Source organism: Gossypium arboreum, unplaced genomic scaffold (assembly GCF_025698485.1).
Source record: "Gossypium arboreum isolate Shixiya-1 unplaced genomic scaffold, ASM2569848v2 Contig00270, whole genome shotgun sequence".
Lineage (NCBI taxonomy): Eukaryota > Viridiplantae > Streptophyta > Magnoliopsida > Malvales > Malvaceae > Gossypium > Gossypium arboreum.
Genome location: NW_026440386.1, coordinates 25,407 through 43,280, shown reverse-complemented (window position 1 = coordinate 43,280; position 17,874 = coordinate 25,407). Strand labels below are relative to the sequence as shown.

At 32.5% G+C, this 17,874-nt stretch overlaps 1 protein-coding gene across 1 annotated transcript; it reads left to right on the top strand.

Moving 5' to 3' along the window:
* The first annotated feature begins 5,186 nt into the window (after positions 1–5,186).
* LOC128288742 (caffeic acid 3-O-methyltransferase-like) lies at positions 5,187–17,048 on the top strand. The gene is made up of 3 exons (XM_053024931.1): positions 5,187–5,587; positions 16,272–16,370; positions 16,886–17,048. The coding sequence occupies exons 1-3, from the start codon at positions 5,187–5,189 to the stop codon at positions 17,046–17,048; spliced, it is 663 nt and encodes a 220-aa protein (XP_052880891.1).
* Positions 17,049–17,874: the final 826 nt, after the last annotated feature.

The window sequence follows — 17,874 nt, the reverse complement described above, 5'->3', positions numbered from 1 at the left end:
ATACCCAATTCTCTTAAGGACCCGAACTCAAAGAAGAGTGGGAGCGATTGTATAGAAATAGAAATTTTTACTCTAATTAGATATTTAGAAACTTAAGTGGTTGATTGGGGATGGTAGGATTTCAACTCTGGTTTAGTTACATTGAATTGACTAGTCCCATAATGGGATACAAAATGATTAGAATTGAGTGGTTGTTTTGGTTTGTGGAGACAATGTCAATGGAATATATATGTGTGTGTGTGTGAAACAAAATTCTTCTCACCTATTGACCAATTTTTTCTTTCTAAAGCATCATCTTCTTCGACGCTCGAAGAAAAGAGGGTGTAGTAAGGAAGCTCTACATGTCACAACCATCGTATGAATTAAAGTCCGATAGTAGAGAAATTGAGGAACTAATAAGCTTCCTTCCTCTATTTACTTGTGGATTAAAAAAAGTAGAGTAAAAACTCTTAAAAGCTTTCAGATCATTATGAATTTTGGGTTTTAAGGGTTGAACGCCTTTAGTTTAACCAATAAATGGTTGACATGCTTAGCTATTAGGACAAAAGAGGCTCGCATTTGGACAAACTAAGTGCGAGGATAAAATAAGTAAGGTGAGTTTATGTACTCTACTTTTTAGGTGATCTATAGTCTTGTGGTTCTAGATCAAATACCTTCTTGTCTATAACATATTGTGTTTAGAAACTTGAATGTAAATGAAAAGTGTTGAAAGGGTATGCTACGAGTACATAGACTAATAGAAGCATGTGAATGTTGTAAGAACGAATGTTATTTGTCTAGTGGCCATGTCTCAATGTTTAAATATTTTATGTACTGTGTGGGTATATAGTGTCGCTAGTGTGTGTGAAGTGCATGAAATGCATATTTATAACTGATGGAGTATGAAGGAAAATTATTGATGGGTTAGATGAAGTTAGATTTGGATTTGGGAAATAGAATTTCCGCTACCATTATCCAAATTGTAACCTTCCCAACCCAATCTAGACATTAAACTCGAATTTAGGAGATTACATCACCACCAAGATGGCTTAGTATGATTGAAGTTCAAAAAATAGTCAACTTAAAACATTTATTAGTGTTAAAAGAAAATTTAGTCTATTCTCGTAAAAGTCAAGAGTTATTAAAAAAATGTTTTAGTTTAACTTCATAAGTAACAATAATTTCTTTAAGAAAACTTAGTTTATTTATTACTCACTATTTATTTACAAACTAACGTGGAAAGTGATTTTTAACTTAGTTTTAATAAAACCTATATTTCATGCTTAATTAATTAAAACCATATGTTAAATTAAGTTAACTGTTTATTTAAAAATAAGTCTCATGCCATAGTTCAAAAATAAATCCATACAATCTCTGAATAATAAATTATCAAATAATAAATCTAAAATGTTTATATAAGAAAACATATTTGAGCCGAGCCCTTTGAGTGTCGTGTTCGCATCTTAACTCGGTTGGTTATCCGAAAAGATAGAAATTAAAAGGAATGAGCTATAAAGCTCAATGTGAGTAACATTACAAGCAAAACCAGTGCAAATAGTCAATAAGTCATAATAAATAATAACATGTGATAATTATCAAATCGAGTATCGGTTTTAGATTAACCATCAATAGTATCTTAGAATTCATAACAATTTCGAATGTCAATATTTTAGTTCACTTAACAATTTATACATAAGTATAAATATGTCATCATAGAAAATTCAGTTTGTATGCACATGCTTTATGAATGTCATACTATTTCAGCTTAATGAAAAGATCTTACCCCACCGCTACATACCACAATGGGAGTTCCTAAAACTCCAATCACCTACACATCGGGTTATGGTTTTAACCATCAATAGTTTGTCGATAAACCGTCAACGCTTGTAGACGATAGCAAAAACATTGTAGATGGAATCTACCTATGAATGTGGTTATACAAAATAATATGTAAAACGCCACTAGCTATGGATGCACAAGATGTTTGCAAATAATAGTTGTCGTTGGATTGTGTATGCACAACAAAACGCTAGAGATGGAATCTACCTTTGGCTGTGGGTTCACAAGAAAAACAATCCAAATAGGATCTATCAATACAATAGCAATATGAAATGTTCGAACAAAACAATACACAACAAAATAATGCGATAAACTACCAATACTTCCTCCATACATATTGTCCCACCTATGAAATGCAATATGACATGTTCAAATAGATCAATACAATAACATTTGATATGCTTTTGATACAACTCTACAATAGCACTAGTATGCTCATAATAGCTTGATTTGTAGTAATTAATATGTCGAGACAAATCAATTTCGTAGTAAAAGTAATACTTTTCGTGTGTTTGGATTAATAGTAACATAAGGCATATTGTATGTACGATCGCAAGTATAGATACAATAGTCATATATAAATTGTTCACAATTCATGTAATTATGTATATAAATACCATGATAATTCAATCAATCATGGATTCTAACATAAAACATGCTATTAGGGACTTAATTGAACAAAATTAAACATTAAAACAATTTGACAATTAATTAGGGACTAAACTGAACAAAACATAAATTTTGGGTCAAAAGTATATAATTTGAAAATAGGGCACACACGTGTGGCTAGGCCGTGCAATGCCTTAAGCTATGTGGAGGGGTTATATGGTCGTATGGCCAAGTTGTGTAACAAATTGTGTCGTGGAAATTGGAAAATTAAGCTATATAAGAGACAAGACCGTGTGGCGGTCGTATAGTTCACGAACCACACTAAGGTTTCTAAGGCACATGGTGTGTGGTGAGTCGTGTGATCCATGTGCCTATGTGGCAAATAGTATGAAGGGGTCTTGGTAGTGTGAGAAGCAAACTATCCTAGGGTTTTAGGGGACATGTCTATGTGGTCCACATGCCCATGTGGCCCTATCTTAGGCATAGTTTTACCCCAATTTGCTTGTAAAAGAGCACCCACATTTCACTAGAAGAGCGAGTGACGTCCCTCCCATTTAAATCTTATCAGGGTACCTAAAGTGGGTTCTTTAAATGATATTTATACACAGGTTAATGTTTTTTTTTTCAAAAATTAATCAAGATTAATAGAAGATTTTGGAAAGAATTGAAAAAAATTGAAATCGAATTGAAGTATTAATGTGGATTGATGCTATTTCAGAATATACGAGTTCTACTAATTGAAAGGGTTAAACTTATAGATTTTTTGATAAAGGTACAAAGGTTATAAATGACGAGTTTGACAACCAGTAAGAAAACATTTTAATGGAGATTGATTTTGATTCGGGGTAAGCAAAGAAATAATTTTTAACAACAAAATAATGTGAAATATTATGAAAAAAGGGGGGAGAAAAGAAAATATGAAGATACATAGAGAATAGAGGGAGAAATTGTAATTGGAATGAAAGAAATAAATCAAAATTGTAACGTAATTAGGAAAGAGGACTAAATAGCTATATTTTTAAACTTTTAAGGGGTTGTAGGGTATTTTACCTTTTTAGTAAAAATAAAAGGGAAATAGAGGTGAGGTTGGCATGACTTGAACTTGGGAATCCAAAGAGGAAAGGAGAATGCTTAACCAATTGGGCCGTTAGCATACACTTGTTTATTTTCTACTTCATGTAATATTTATTATAGTGTGGTTTTAATCCTAGGTTGCTAAAGTTAAAAAGAAAAGAAATGAGAGACGGGTTTGAACATAGGATCACAAAAAGTGTACTAGCTACTTAACCATCAAGCTTAAGGCTTATTTCTTGGTTACTCATTTCATCTAACCTTCTATACTTTGGGGCATTACAAAAATTATGGGTGCAAATTGTGATGTGCGAAACTCTGATCCTTGAAAAGGGGACACTACAGTATTTGAGCATCAAAGATAGAAATAAAGAAATGGAAGAATGGGCGGATGGATAGGGAAAATGAAATTTCCGTTAGATTTCACAATTCAGTTTTACTGGGTGAAAACCGTGAAGTGCTAAGCTCTAAGCCTTGCGGAGCGGACACTATGATATTCAAGCATCAACGTTAAATATGAAACAAAATGATATCATCTAACTTACTAGAGTGATACTGTGGCGACGATTATTAGGTTCCATAGAGTAACACCGCAACGACAATCAGTAGCTATATGGCCTGATACTACAACGACAGTAAGGTCCTCCAGTGTGACACCTCAAAAAAGGTATAAGGTGTAAGACCATAGCTCGACTATGGAAACTAATAGAGTTCGTTGGGACAATAAACATGGGGATTATAAGGTGTAAGACCATGGCTCGTCTATGGCAACCAATAGAGTCCATTAAGACATAAAACACTGGATAGTCCGTTAGGAAATTAAACATGGGTCCATACTTAGTATGACCATAGCTTAACTATGGCACCAAGTCTGCCAAAGGACGAGCTTGAAAGTTGCTAGGACAAGGTAATGGATATTGAGCTATGATTAGCACAGAAGAACAAGCGTAAACGAGGTAGCTTAAAGATCTTCCAAAATGTAAGGAGAAGGAAAACATGTAGAAAAGTCTGAAGTTGTAGGTAAGTCTCTTAATGAGGATTAACTATGATAACTGTGGGAGAACCCGTGGGTGTGAGGCTGTAGGTCTTGGGTGAATAAACTTGAAATCGTTTTACTGATTTCTTCGAGCAAATTTTATTCTTGAAAAACATCATTAATACATAAAAATTTATAAAATTGAATTCATTAATAATCAAAATCTAAAACTTCGTAATAAATAACATCTATTAATTGATATACCATATCGTAAATTGAAATCTTAATCTAATAATTTCAATAAATAAATAAATAAATAGAAAATTAATAATGATACATACTGTTTTTATATTTTTGTTGGAATCATAAAATTTTGAAATAAATTTTAATAAATTAAAATTCATCATGTCAAATCATTAAATATACATATAACTTTTAATTTAGGTTAACATTAAATGATAAGTAATAAAAATTGGATCCGTGAAAATTAATAAGATGAAAGATTTTCTTGTATCATTTTAATAAATTAATCCAAATCCTAGCCTTGTGGGCTCCATATAATTCGGAAAAAAAAACGTTTACCACTTCTATAAATGTCGTTTCAGAACTGCATGCATTTCAACTGCCTATTCATAAATTTCTGTGCATTTGATTAAACTTTCTGCAAATTCTTATCCAAACCCAGAATTACAGGAAACTAAAAGTCAGGATGATGAGTTCACAACAAAGTACAACAAAGGAAGAGGAAGATTGTTTACGGGCAATTCAATACGCTACTTCAACAGTGCTCCCTTTTGCTTTGAAAGCCGCCGTTGATCTTGATTTATTCGAGATTATAGCGAAATCGGGTCCAGGTTCCATGGTTTCTGCTGCTGAGATTGTCTCCAGACTTCCAGCTAAGAACCCTAATGCTTCCGAAATCATCGACCGTATACTTCGATTTCTGACGGCCCATTCGGTCTTGGATTGCAAGGTTGCTACCGCTGAAGACGGAAACACGACGAGATTATATGGTATTGCTTCAATCGGCAAATACTTTGTTCAAAATGAAGATGGAATTTCCGTAGTTCCAATGCTGCATCTGAATATGGATAGACATGTGTTCGAGTCTTGGTTAGTCTTCTTTTTCTTCGACTCTTTGTATCATATTTTTCCTAACATCAGTGATCATTTAACCAAAAATTTCTGGTAATGACAACTCTCTCGTCCCTTTCAAAAATATTGTAGTGAGTTAATTTCCATCCATTTCGAAAATTAGTAATTAAGAATAATTAATCACTATAATTAATATTTTTCATCAATTATATATAAATAGTGATATAATAATATTAAATCTATAAATATTGAAGGCTTAATTTGTAAATATTAAACATATAAATATTGCAGTGGATGGATTGTCCCTTGTTTGCTGTCAATTTAATGCGCTTACCTTACTATGGAAATATATAGCCCTATCGTTTATCGTTTAGCAAAAAGATATGGCCCTCCCCTATTGGACTGGATGGAAGAGAACTCCCAAACAAAAACACAAAACAAAGACATTTAATTATTCAGGGTTTAATTTGTTAATACTACACACGTAAATATTGCTTGACAAAAAAAAACATGTAAATATTGAGAACTTGATTTGTTATTATATGAATTAAAATTATAAATAATTGACCAAAAACATGTGGTGATTAATTTCCTTAATTGTTCACTTTCGAATTTTCAAGAATTAAATTATTCTGATTTAAATCGATTTTCTCAATATTGAAATTTAGAGACTAAAATATTTTTTACCAATAAATTTTAATTGTTAGATATATATTAATAAAATTATTATATTTATTTAATATGATAAAAATATTAGCCAATTCAAAATTTTATATACATGTTGAGTACAATTATAGTGATGCATTCAATTGTTTGATTGTCAAGACACTAATCATACAAGTTTTAAAAGCGTATAATATTTAATTAGTTTTACACAAGTATAAACCAATCCTTTCAATTGTTATATTTTCATGTTATTTTTTTAATTTTAAATTGTAATTGCAAATATTTATACAATTAATAAAACTCTTGATCGAGTTGGTGTCACAAGATAATAGGGTACTAACTCGGTTTGAAAATGACTAATATATCCTTTTATTAAATGACTATTGCTATTTTTCGATGGCCTTTTTTACTTTTTCATACATTTTATATAGTTCTTAAATAAAAAATTGTTACCACTTAAGGTCGTTAATTGCTTGTCAAAGTTGAATGGAAGTGTCATCAGAGCTACTACTGCCACTCGAAATCAATGTAAAAAATAACAAATTACACAAAGGTTTGCATTCGGTTTCCATCGTCTCTGAGCCTAGCTGGTGAGTAATTCCTTTATCTTTAATCCAAAATATAACAACTGAATCACACTCTATCACTCCCTAAATATCTTACCTTTATACCTAAAGGCTTTCAATTCAATTGCACTCTCTCAAAATAATTCCACAAATAAGAAAACAAAGTGCTTTCAATAAAGCTCTTCCTAAACCTAGACTAGTTTTAAAACATATCTAAGGTTTGACTTGCTAACATAGAAATTAAATGAATACAAAGCAACACCTTAAAATAGCAATTACATAATATACTAATAAAAACACAATTAGATGAAGATATGGTCTTTAAAATCAACAACACAATCTCGATCAATTACGCACATAACACTTGGTTAAATTGAGTCACCGAATCTAATTAAATCTTCAATAGCCACATATTGTTTTCCATAGATGAACCATTGTATCTTTAACCTATTAGCACATTCACTAGTCCAAAGATTTCACTTCATTAAATTGCCAACTTAATTATGGCAAATTCAACGCTTCAGTGGTAGTTTGCAATAGGCACTACTGAGTGCCATTTAGTTCATTTACCAAAACTTACCTCAAAAATTAAATCTCTATCAAGGTTGATCAAGCTTTCCATATTTAGAGCACACATCCATCTTCACAAGGTAAGCTTGATGCATCTTGATTTGCCTTAATATAAAGATATAAAAATCATAAAGTCAGTTCATATCTTCTTAGATAGCATATCTTATCACACAAGGTAAGTAAATTACATAAGAATCCTTGAAAAGTAATATTTTTTATTCAATATCTTCTAATGATAAACATGGGATTGACTACAAAAATCCTCAAAAGAGACAAGCTAACCATCAAAATATTTTGGTCAAACAAACAAACAAATAAGAGAAGTTTCATGTCTAGGGCGGTGATTGACCAAAGTGGGCACTTCTATTAGCCATTTCAAAACTTGCCTCAACAATCTCCCTTTTGTATTTTGGCCAAAAACTATGCAACCTATTCTACAAGCAATTCTTCAAGTATAAATACAACACAAGCATCAGCAATAGCAAATTCCAACTCAACCTTTAACTCGGTTTGTTCTCTCCCCTTTTTTGAACAAAATTCCAAAAGAACCTCAAGCAATTGTAATTGAAGAAACATCTCCATAAGCTAATTTTTATCAATAACACAAAGTAATAACACGCACTAGCACCATGAATAAACAAAACAAATAATAAGCATGGAAAAGAAAAAATCCTTATTAATACCATAAACACACTCTCCTTAGTTATAGCATCAACTCACTCCGCTCGATAAGATATTTCAACAAGGTGCAAAGGATGCTAACTTATCAACAATTTTGTATGTGGGACATGTAACTCATGGAAGAACAAGGTTATTTACCACAAGATCTTGAGAGTAGAAATATCTATATGTTGATTTTCAAAAGTTATTACATTAGTTTCTATTTCACATTTCACTTGTGCATTAATCAACCTCTAATCTTTTTGCACCCATGTCTATTTTTAGTTGAATCTTGGTGACTCGAACTTTTCTTTTAGAATTTATCATTCTTAGATCTTTCAACATCTTATAAAAATGTAATTTGATATGAAAACCATACTACAATTGTGCGCATAATCCTTATTTTCCTATGTTCTTGTATTCCTTATGCCTCTCATATTTCCTCTAAACAAATTCTTACTTGACCATGCGATGTGCCACGGAAGTAGGCACTTCCTTTGCCACTTGAAAAACAATATTTCTTTCACCTTTGGATCAGCTCTTTGTAGGTTCACTATGGTTCATCTCAAAAGTTTCAAATGAACCTATGAGTTCATCAATCTGCAATTAATCAAGGTCCTTTGCCTTCTCAATAGTCATCACCTTGATTGCAAATCTCGTGTAGAGATCAAGGACTTTTCTCACCAACTTCGAGTTTGAAGATTTATTTCAAGAGCAAAATCTTGATTTGACAAGTTATAAAACCTTGCATAAAAGTCATTAATAGTTTCATTATCCATCATCCTCGAGTCTCAAACTTGGTGTCAACATCCATAGCTTCAATTATTTCATTGTGTTGGTTCTTGTAGGAAAAACCGGTTTGGAAACGATTTTCTTGCACAGAGAAAATTAAAATTTCAAAAATTGACCCATTTGTTATATTTATAGTAATAAACTTTAACCAAATTCATACCGTGTTTTTGGATAAGCAGATCCTAAATGTTTTCTAGCTTTCAACCAAAAGATCTTCTCTACTATTCTTGATCATGAATTGTTTCGAGTATGGGCTCGAACCAATTGAATCAAAATATAGAACTAGAAAAAGTTTTCCTTTCAAGGTGTAAACCAAAATTCTCTTCTTTAGTAGAAATCAGTAAAATTGTTATTCTAAAAATATGTTTATAAGTTAAGAATAAATTTTCTTTATTTTTCTAGAATAATAATCTCTCAAATGTTGTATTAAAAGCTCTACGTGCCATCTTCTTATAAAGAGAAGGTAGAACCTTTGTAGAGTTGTAGAGATTTATTTTAAGTAGAAAATAATCCTACTTAGAGTAGGAGAGGGATGAACGACTCACCATTATATTTCTATTAGGGTTGTCGCCTCCTTCATGTTATATGAAGGGTCACATCGAGGCTTTTTTGACCTAGTACTCTATAATATGATCAAACCCGATTCAATTTTTCTATTTCCCAAAATAAACTTTAATATTTACATCTTAAATAATTTTCTCATCCCAATTTTACTCCAGTATAATTTTGATGATTTTACCCCAATAAAATTGTGACGATTTTACCCCCAATAAAATTTTGAGAAAATTAGTTCAATATGTCATAACTCAACATGTTCACTATGACTGAATGCTTTATTTTCATTTTTAGGCTTCAAAGCAGTCCAAAAACATAAACTCATTCTTCCATCATTTTTAAGTAATACTATATAGGATTGCAAATTTCCATTTTTATTTTCATTTAAATTTCCATTTTTGGAAACCTACATTCATTTTCAAATGATCCAATTTCTCCATTTTAGAGAAAACCATAATCATTCCTGAATGTTTCTCATTTTTCATTTTCTATTCATTCGGTTCATGTTTATTCAAACACGCAATTCATTTCTAGTTTCAACAAGTTAACGGAGAGACCAATTGGACATATGTAATTGAGGATAAAATGATTTGTAATTAAGTTATGGCTTTTCACCTATTAATTATAAACTTATTTAATCACAAAGTCATTCTACTATAGTATCGTGATTGAGCTCTCCCCAACAACATACCATTACGAAAGCAATTACTCAGTGCTCATCCAATGACCTTGTCATTAGTGTGTTACTCTCATAGGATATCCTTGATCTCTTTAGGATAATATATGCTCTCCCAATATGATCATGTTTTATCTCATGGTAACTATTACATATTCCTTCATGAAAAGTCAATCACTATCAATTATTGATCAAGTCATCCATCACAAAGACGGATGACCCATGGCCACGTTTACTTTTCATGAACCATGTAATGCCAATGAGAGGATATCATTTACCCATGTTTTAGGCAATGGATTTCATTGTTGTGAATGACGCTTTATACTACAAAAGCCGTACACCTAACGCACCACCTTTCGCCTTATCTATTTAAACTCGTGCTTTTACTTACATTAAAGTGTATGACTCACGCATACATAGTCCGCCATCCACTCAAGATTTAGGTATGCCACACTATGAACGTCACAAGTGAACGAATCCATAAATGGATTTAGGATCTATTTTGCTTGGGTCATGCCTGATGTACAGTCAATCCAGTCAATCACATATGTGTCTATCTTCTTGCAGTCATCAGCTCTGATGCCAAAGACAAGGCATCTCCCCAATTGGACTTAATAGAAAAAATATTAGTCTTTTAATTGGTTTGCACATTTTCGTTCGGACTAATGACATGTTTAGGTTCATCTACCAATACAAGTTGTCTTTCCGTATACGATCCGACCACGTAATATCGTTTAGTATTAGCTAAACATTAAACATCCAATGAGCAACATTTGTTTCTATTTTGCTTTATGCAAAAATCATGTGAGGAAGATTATACAAAGTATACTAATATAATCAATGAATTTTTTTATTAATCAATCTGTCAAAAAATTACAAGTGTATATTGACGAAAATACTACACTTGGGGCATCGATCCAAAGTTCATTCATCAACTATCTCTAGGATTAATCAAACTCTTGGAAATTAACAACGTAAAAGATTGCATTAAGGGCATTTGAGTTTTCATTTGCAAGCCTCCTTTCTTCGGTGTTCCAAGTGGTTTCTACATGGAAGTTTTGACAACAATATTAATAGTAAGGCTGCTTCCAGCCTTTGAAAATTGATTTTCATGCTTCCTAATCAACAAAATTTATGAAAGCTTTCATTTTAGCTTTCCAATAAGTATAATTTGCTCCATCCAACATAAGGGTCAAAATAATAAAGTTTCTTCCATCTCAAGCAAGTATTGACACTAGGAACATTGTTAGCTATGTTAAGTGAGAGGCTTTGATACCAATTGTTACCACTTAAAGTCGTTAATTGCTTGAATTGTCCAAGTTGAATAGAAGTTCCGATTGCAAAGTCGCTACAACTTGACACAATGAAATCTATGTTAAAAATAACAACTAACACAAAAGTTTGTTTACACAATTCGATTTCCACGCCTAGGAAGCCTAGCTTAGTAAGTAATTCCACTATCTTTAATCCAAAATATAACTAGTTAATTACACTCTAAACACTCACCTCTAAATTCTCCCCTAAGAATTCATATTGTAAATTCTACTAGTTTTCAATTCAATTGCACTCTCTCAAAATAATTCCACAATGAATAAAATAAAGTGCTATTAGTAAAGCTCTTTACTAAACCTAGAAAATCCTCAAAGCATATATAGGTTTCGACTTGCTAAAATAGAAATTAAATTAATACAAGGTAACTCCTTAAAATAGAAATTACATAATATAAGAATAAAAGAATAATCTAATGAAGATATGGTCTCATAAAATTAGCAACAAGATCTCAATCAATTCTTCACATAACACGGGTTGAATTGATTCACTTGAATCCATCCAATCTTCAATGTCCATGATTGTTTTCTATGGATGGACCATACAATCTTCAACATATTAGCACATTCACTAGTCCAAAGATTTTGATTCATTAAATTGCCAACTTAATTATGGAAAGTAACTTCACTACCTAAGTGGCGTTTAAGAGACACTATTGAATGCTAGTCACTTATTTAACATAAATAGCCTCAACAACAAACCTCTATCAAGGTTGATCAAGCCTTTCATATTTAAAGCACACATCCATTTTCACAAGCCTTAATATAAGGATACAAAAGATCATAAAGTCAGCCCATATCTTCTTGGATAACATATCTCAAAGATACAAGCTAAGTAAATTACATAAGAATACTTAAAATTACTCTTGTTTGATTCAATCTCTTCTCTAATGATAAACACGAGATTGGCTATACAAAATCCTAAAAAGGGACAAGCAAATCATTAGAATATTTTTATCAAATATGCCAAAAAATAAGACAAGTACAATGTTCACCGCAATGATTAACCAAAGTGGGCACTTCCATCACTCATTTCCAAAATTTTCTCGACAAAACTAAAATGAACATGTCTAGGGATTAAACTCCTATTTAATGGATTTACTGAGTGTGTCTCGCATTTTTAGTCAAACTAGAGTCAAAGAAGAGGCAACATTGCGATAAGGAATCACACGACGCCACAACGACGCGACAACATTTGAAACAGAGGTAAAGAAAAGGCGATAACGGCATGACAAGGAGCCTAGGATGTCACGACGATGCGAAAAATTCCAAATTTTATACTCTTAGCAGGGTTACTTTTTCCAATTAAACTTTGATTACTCCAGAAAATTTTTAGTTAAATTAATCCTCTATTTTTAGCCTATAAATAGAGCCATTATAATTCTAACAGGCAGATAATAACACAACTTTAGAGAGAAAATCAATAAAGAGTTTTAGAGAGCTTTAAGGAATTTTGTGTTTTAGCTAGAGACTTTGTATTCGGGGTTAGGGTTTATTTTGAATTTCTCCATCTTGTACTATTCGTTTGTTTGCTCATTAGTAAAGTCCCCTTTTCTCGTGGTTTTTTATCCTCTTGATTGGAGGAGTTATTTTACGAAAATTTGTGTGCCCAATTTTCTTTATTCTTTATTTCTTGTTGTTTATTATTGTCTCTTACCCCTTCATATAAGATTTTCAAGGATACCTCGATTTATGGTAGAGATAAACTCTCGTTTGACAATGTAAAGGGAAACTTGTTGAGCAAAGACAATCTCGACAATGAGTTAGGTTTGAATGGCAAGTTAAATGGGCAAGCCTCAGTTTTGGTTGTGAGAAACAGATCGAAGTCAAGGAATTAAGACAAGACTTGTGGCTATTGCAAGAAATTATGTCACATTAAGGCATAATGTAATAAGCTACAAAATAAGAACAGGAGGGCTACTAAGAGGAATGAAATAGAAAAGAGAAAAGTCAAGGTAGTCGATGCTAGTGTGGCTGAGGATAAGGGTGATGATTGGTTGTTGGTGTCTACGACTGAAAGGTCTAAGCTTACGTTCGAGTGGATCCTAGATTCGAAGTGTTCTTACTTGTCCCAACAAGGACAAGTTCTCCACATATAAGCTAGTTGAAGTATCTTATGGAGCTCTCTTTTTGGTGAAAAGTCAAAAAATCGACAGTCTATATATTAGGCGGGGTTCAACAATGATTGGTGTAGTAGTAATTTTCTCGTCTATTATGGAGTTAGAGTCAACTCAGTTATCACATATACGACTTGGTCATTTGAGTAAGAAAGGTATCATTGTTTTGAATAAGAGTTTTCAAATTTCCAAGTTCAAACACCATTTGGACTTGGTTAGTATCTTTCCAAGATCAAGTTACGCCCATAACGGGGCACAAAAAAAGATGCACGTTAAAATATGAGTCAATGTAGAGATTTGTGAAGTGTGTATCGTATTTTTCGATCAAAGCAAAGGCGAGGTTACAACAAGAAATTACACGATGTCACAACGACACGACAACATTTGAAACAGAGGCGGTAGCGTGACGAGGAGCCTATGACATCACAACGACACAAAGTGAATTCCAAACTTAAAGCAATTACATATTATACTCTCAATAGGGTTATTTTTCCCAATTAATCTCTGGTTACTCTAGAGAAGTTTTACTATCTATTTTTAGCCTATAAATAAAGCCATTATAATTCTAATAGGCGATAATAACACAACTTTAAAGAGAAAATCAAAAGAGAGTTTTAGAGCGTTTAAGAGAATTTTGTGTTTTAGCGAGAGCTTTGTATTGGGGGTTAGGGTTTGTTTTGAATTTCTTCATCTTGTACTCTTCATTTGTTTTCTCATTGGTGAAGTCTCATTTGCCCATGGTTTTTATCCTATTGATTGGAGGAGTTTTTCCACATAAATTTGTGTGCCTAATTTTCTTTATTCCTTCTTTCTCATTGTTTATATGCTGATCCCCAATGAGATTTCTAAACAAATTCATTACCACTATATCAATAATAATTCTTGAGTAAACTTTAAAAATATTAACTTTTAACATAAAATGTTTTCTCTCACCAAATTTGTGTATATAGATAATGTCACCAACTGAGTTGGTATCATAAGTCAACTTGACACTAACTTACAATTGATGACAACATCATGATTATCAATTTTAGTGCATTTAATATTGTTAATATGATGTATTTGTGTTTAAATTTTGTTTTACTCAAAATTTCCCTAACTTTTTTAATATCATATATATTTTATGTGTTGTTATGATTAATTAGTTTTAAACTACACGTTTGTTTCATTATTTATTATATGTTATTCTTAAATACAAATTTGTGTTCTGAACTTTTATTTTTATATACATATACATGTGATACAATTTCTGATATATTTATCGTGATGTGACACTCTAGATATTACTTAAATCCATGTTCACTCTCAAAACCTTTATCATGATTTCCTGTTGTGATTGCTATTTAAATTGGTCTTTTAACTATTTTGAACATCACTTTCTATATCTTTGAAATTTTATGGAATTTGTTACTCGTCTTTAATAGCTTCACTTTAAAGTTATTTTAAATTAACTTGACTTTATATATATATTTAATTTAAAGCCGAATAGGGCATTAATCTTATGAATTTAGGCGAGGCATTGCATATCTATATTAACTATCAAGATTTTAAAATTGCAAATTACAAACAAATTTTTAATCACCGTATTTTTCTTTGGGTTCATTAAATCATGTAAAATTTTGTGTAGGAACTTCTTGAAAGAGGCAACATTGGAAGGTGGGTTGTCATTTGTGAGGGATTTAGGGAGACTTGTTTGAGGCGGTTACAAAAGATAGAAATTTAGCCAATAATTTCAACCATACAATGTCCAACCACACTGCCATAGTCATGAATAAAGCCCTACAAATCTACAAGGGTTTTGAAGGCTTAACCCAAGTGGTTGATGGGAGGAGGATGGGGCACAAATCTTAAGCTCATCATTTTCAAAGTACCATCGAATTAAGGGCAATAACTTTGATTTGCCCTTTGTTGTTAAAGATGCACCCAGTATTCCAGGTAATCATACCATTGACTCAATTTTATTTTATTTTATTAAAAAATATGATGGAATTGAGTCAAGTTACAAATTGTGAAATATTTGGGCTTAATGAAAATTTAGTGTTTAAAGTTCGATTGAAGCTTAATTGAGTTTTACTTTTTAAATTTAGCTTAATTTTATATAAAAGAAAATAAATTACTTGAGCCTTTAGATGAAACTTAATTACATAATAGAGAATAAGCTTGATTTTCGAAATTAACTCTAACTTAATTATTTGTGTTTGAGCTCAAATTTTATTTTGAATGAAATATTTATAAATCTATGGTGTAATCGAAAATAAAACTTCAATGAGACTTGTGAGTCATAGCAAGTCAAGTAATAGACTATATAAATTCAGCTTGCTACAATGATTGAGTAGAATAATATCTTCCTTTTTTTTTTTTGGTGATACAAGAAAATCAAAAAAACAACTAATATGTAAGTATAACACTCATAGTCCTATCCCTATCAAGAAGGCTGTGAATTCCTTCAGGAGGAACATCAAAGACTTGCAAATTCTCTTTTCCTAACAAGGCTTGTTTAGCTAAATAATCCGCACCATGATTATGTTCTCTTGGAATATAATGTAGAGACCACGGGCTTTCATGAGATAAAATATTATGGATGCGACGGATAAGAGCGAATTTGAATTTGTATAGAGCACCATTAATAGCTTTGACCACTTCCAAGCAATTAAAAGATAATAACTTGATCATAAGCTCTTCGTTGGACAAGTTTGAGGCCATCCGAATGCCCCAAAGTTCCGCATCAAAATTGAACATTTGCCAAGAAATCTATGGAAACCAATAATCCAGGTTCCTCGATTTGTCACGAACGACGCCGGCAAAGAAAGCGAATCCGGTGAACTGCTCCATCATTGTTGAGATACACTGTCCTCGAGATGTGCTTCAGAGGTAGTCTCGGTACCAAACGATGCATCAACTTGAGATGTAGAGAAGAACGCAAAGCCTAGCTATATGATCTTTGGACCATTTCTTTTGAGCTCCAAGGTTTGCCATTGAAAATGTATAAGTTCCGATTTTTCCAAATACGCCAACTCAAGTGACCAAAAGACAAGCCCAATTAGCTCCCCATTCATGAATCAAGCCATTAACCTACAAATTGTGAAGAATCCAATCTTAAGAAAGTGTGGAGAAAAATTAGGAAAATACTTACAGGTTAACCCGAGCCCAAACATCCTTAGCAAGTAGGCCCACGAAGAATATGTAAAACATCCTCCGAATCATGCCCAGATATGACAAGATGGATCATCCAAAGTCCCTCCTAAATCTTTCAACATTACTAAGTAGTCTTTCTTACAATCGTCAAAGAAAAATCTGAACTCGTTGAGGACCAGGATACTTTTAAACAATCTTCCATTTCTCATTTCTCAAATTCTAGTCTCCTTCTTTAATGGCTTTATACGCAGATTTAACCGTAAAACACCGAGACGAAGAATGACTCCATGCGATTCTATCAGACTTTCGAAAAGTGGGGAGGAGGATGCCCTTAATAGCTTGAATCACATTTTCCGCACTCCAAACCCAAAAAGATTAAGGTTCCACGAGCCATCCTCAGATATCATTTCATGAAGAAGACAATTAGGGTCCATATTGATGTTAGGGGGAATGTAACGACATAGAGGACCAATTCCAGGAATCCAACTATCCATTCAGCAACGGATTTTGTGACCATCTCCAATAGACCAAAGTAGTTTCTCATAAAATAACAACCATATTTTGGAGAGAGATTTCCACAGAAAAGAGCACCTAGGCCTGCCAATATGTTCTGGTACCTCATCCTTCACTTGATACTTCGACCTTAACAGACGGACCCAAAAAACTTCCTTGTCTGACACTAGTTTGAAACCCAGTTTCATTAAAAAGATAGATTCGATCTCAAGTTTCCTTAGCCCTAAGCTCCACATATTTTTGGTTGGCGATAGACTCCCAACCAATCGAGACATCTTTCTTTTCCTTTCAAAAGACCCCGAATGAAATGTTTGACCAAACTTTCAATCTCATCACGAAGTTTTCCTAGGAATCATCATGGTTTGCATGAAGTAGCTAGTATAGATAAAAGGATGATTGTGCTAAAGTAACACGCCATAACGAGAGCTTTTTGGCTTCCCAATTTTGAGTTTACTACTACCTTTCTCCACTATAAACTGAAGAGTACTGCTGGTAACCCTTTGGTGAAAGAGAGGAACTCCAAGATAATGACCAAGATTGTGGACCTGTTGAAATCCAAATCTATTACTAATCATATTCACCATAGATTCATCTACTCCTTTTGAGAAAAAGATGTTGGTCTTCCTTGCATTAATTTTGTGTCCAGCAAGTAAGTAAATCGTCGGATGGACTTTAAAACTTCACCATGTCTTAAATCAGCTTTACTAAATATAACCAAGTCATCTGC

Coding starts and splice junctions, on each gene's coding strand:
- LOC128288742 (XM_053024931.1), top strand. CDS start 5,187: ATGAGTTCACAACAAAGTACAACAAAGGAAGAGGAAGATTGTTTACGG. Junction 5,588..16,271: donor AGACATGTGTTCGAGTCTTG/GTTAGTCTTCTT, acceptor CCAATAATCCAG/GTTCCTCGATTTGTCACGAA. Junction 16,371..16,885: donor CCTCGAGATGTGCTTCAGAG/GTAGTCTCGGTA, acceptor CTTTATACGCAG/ATTTAACCGTAAAACACCGA.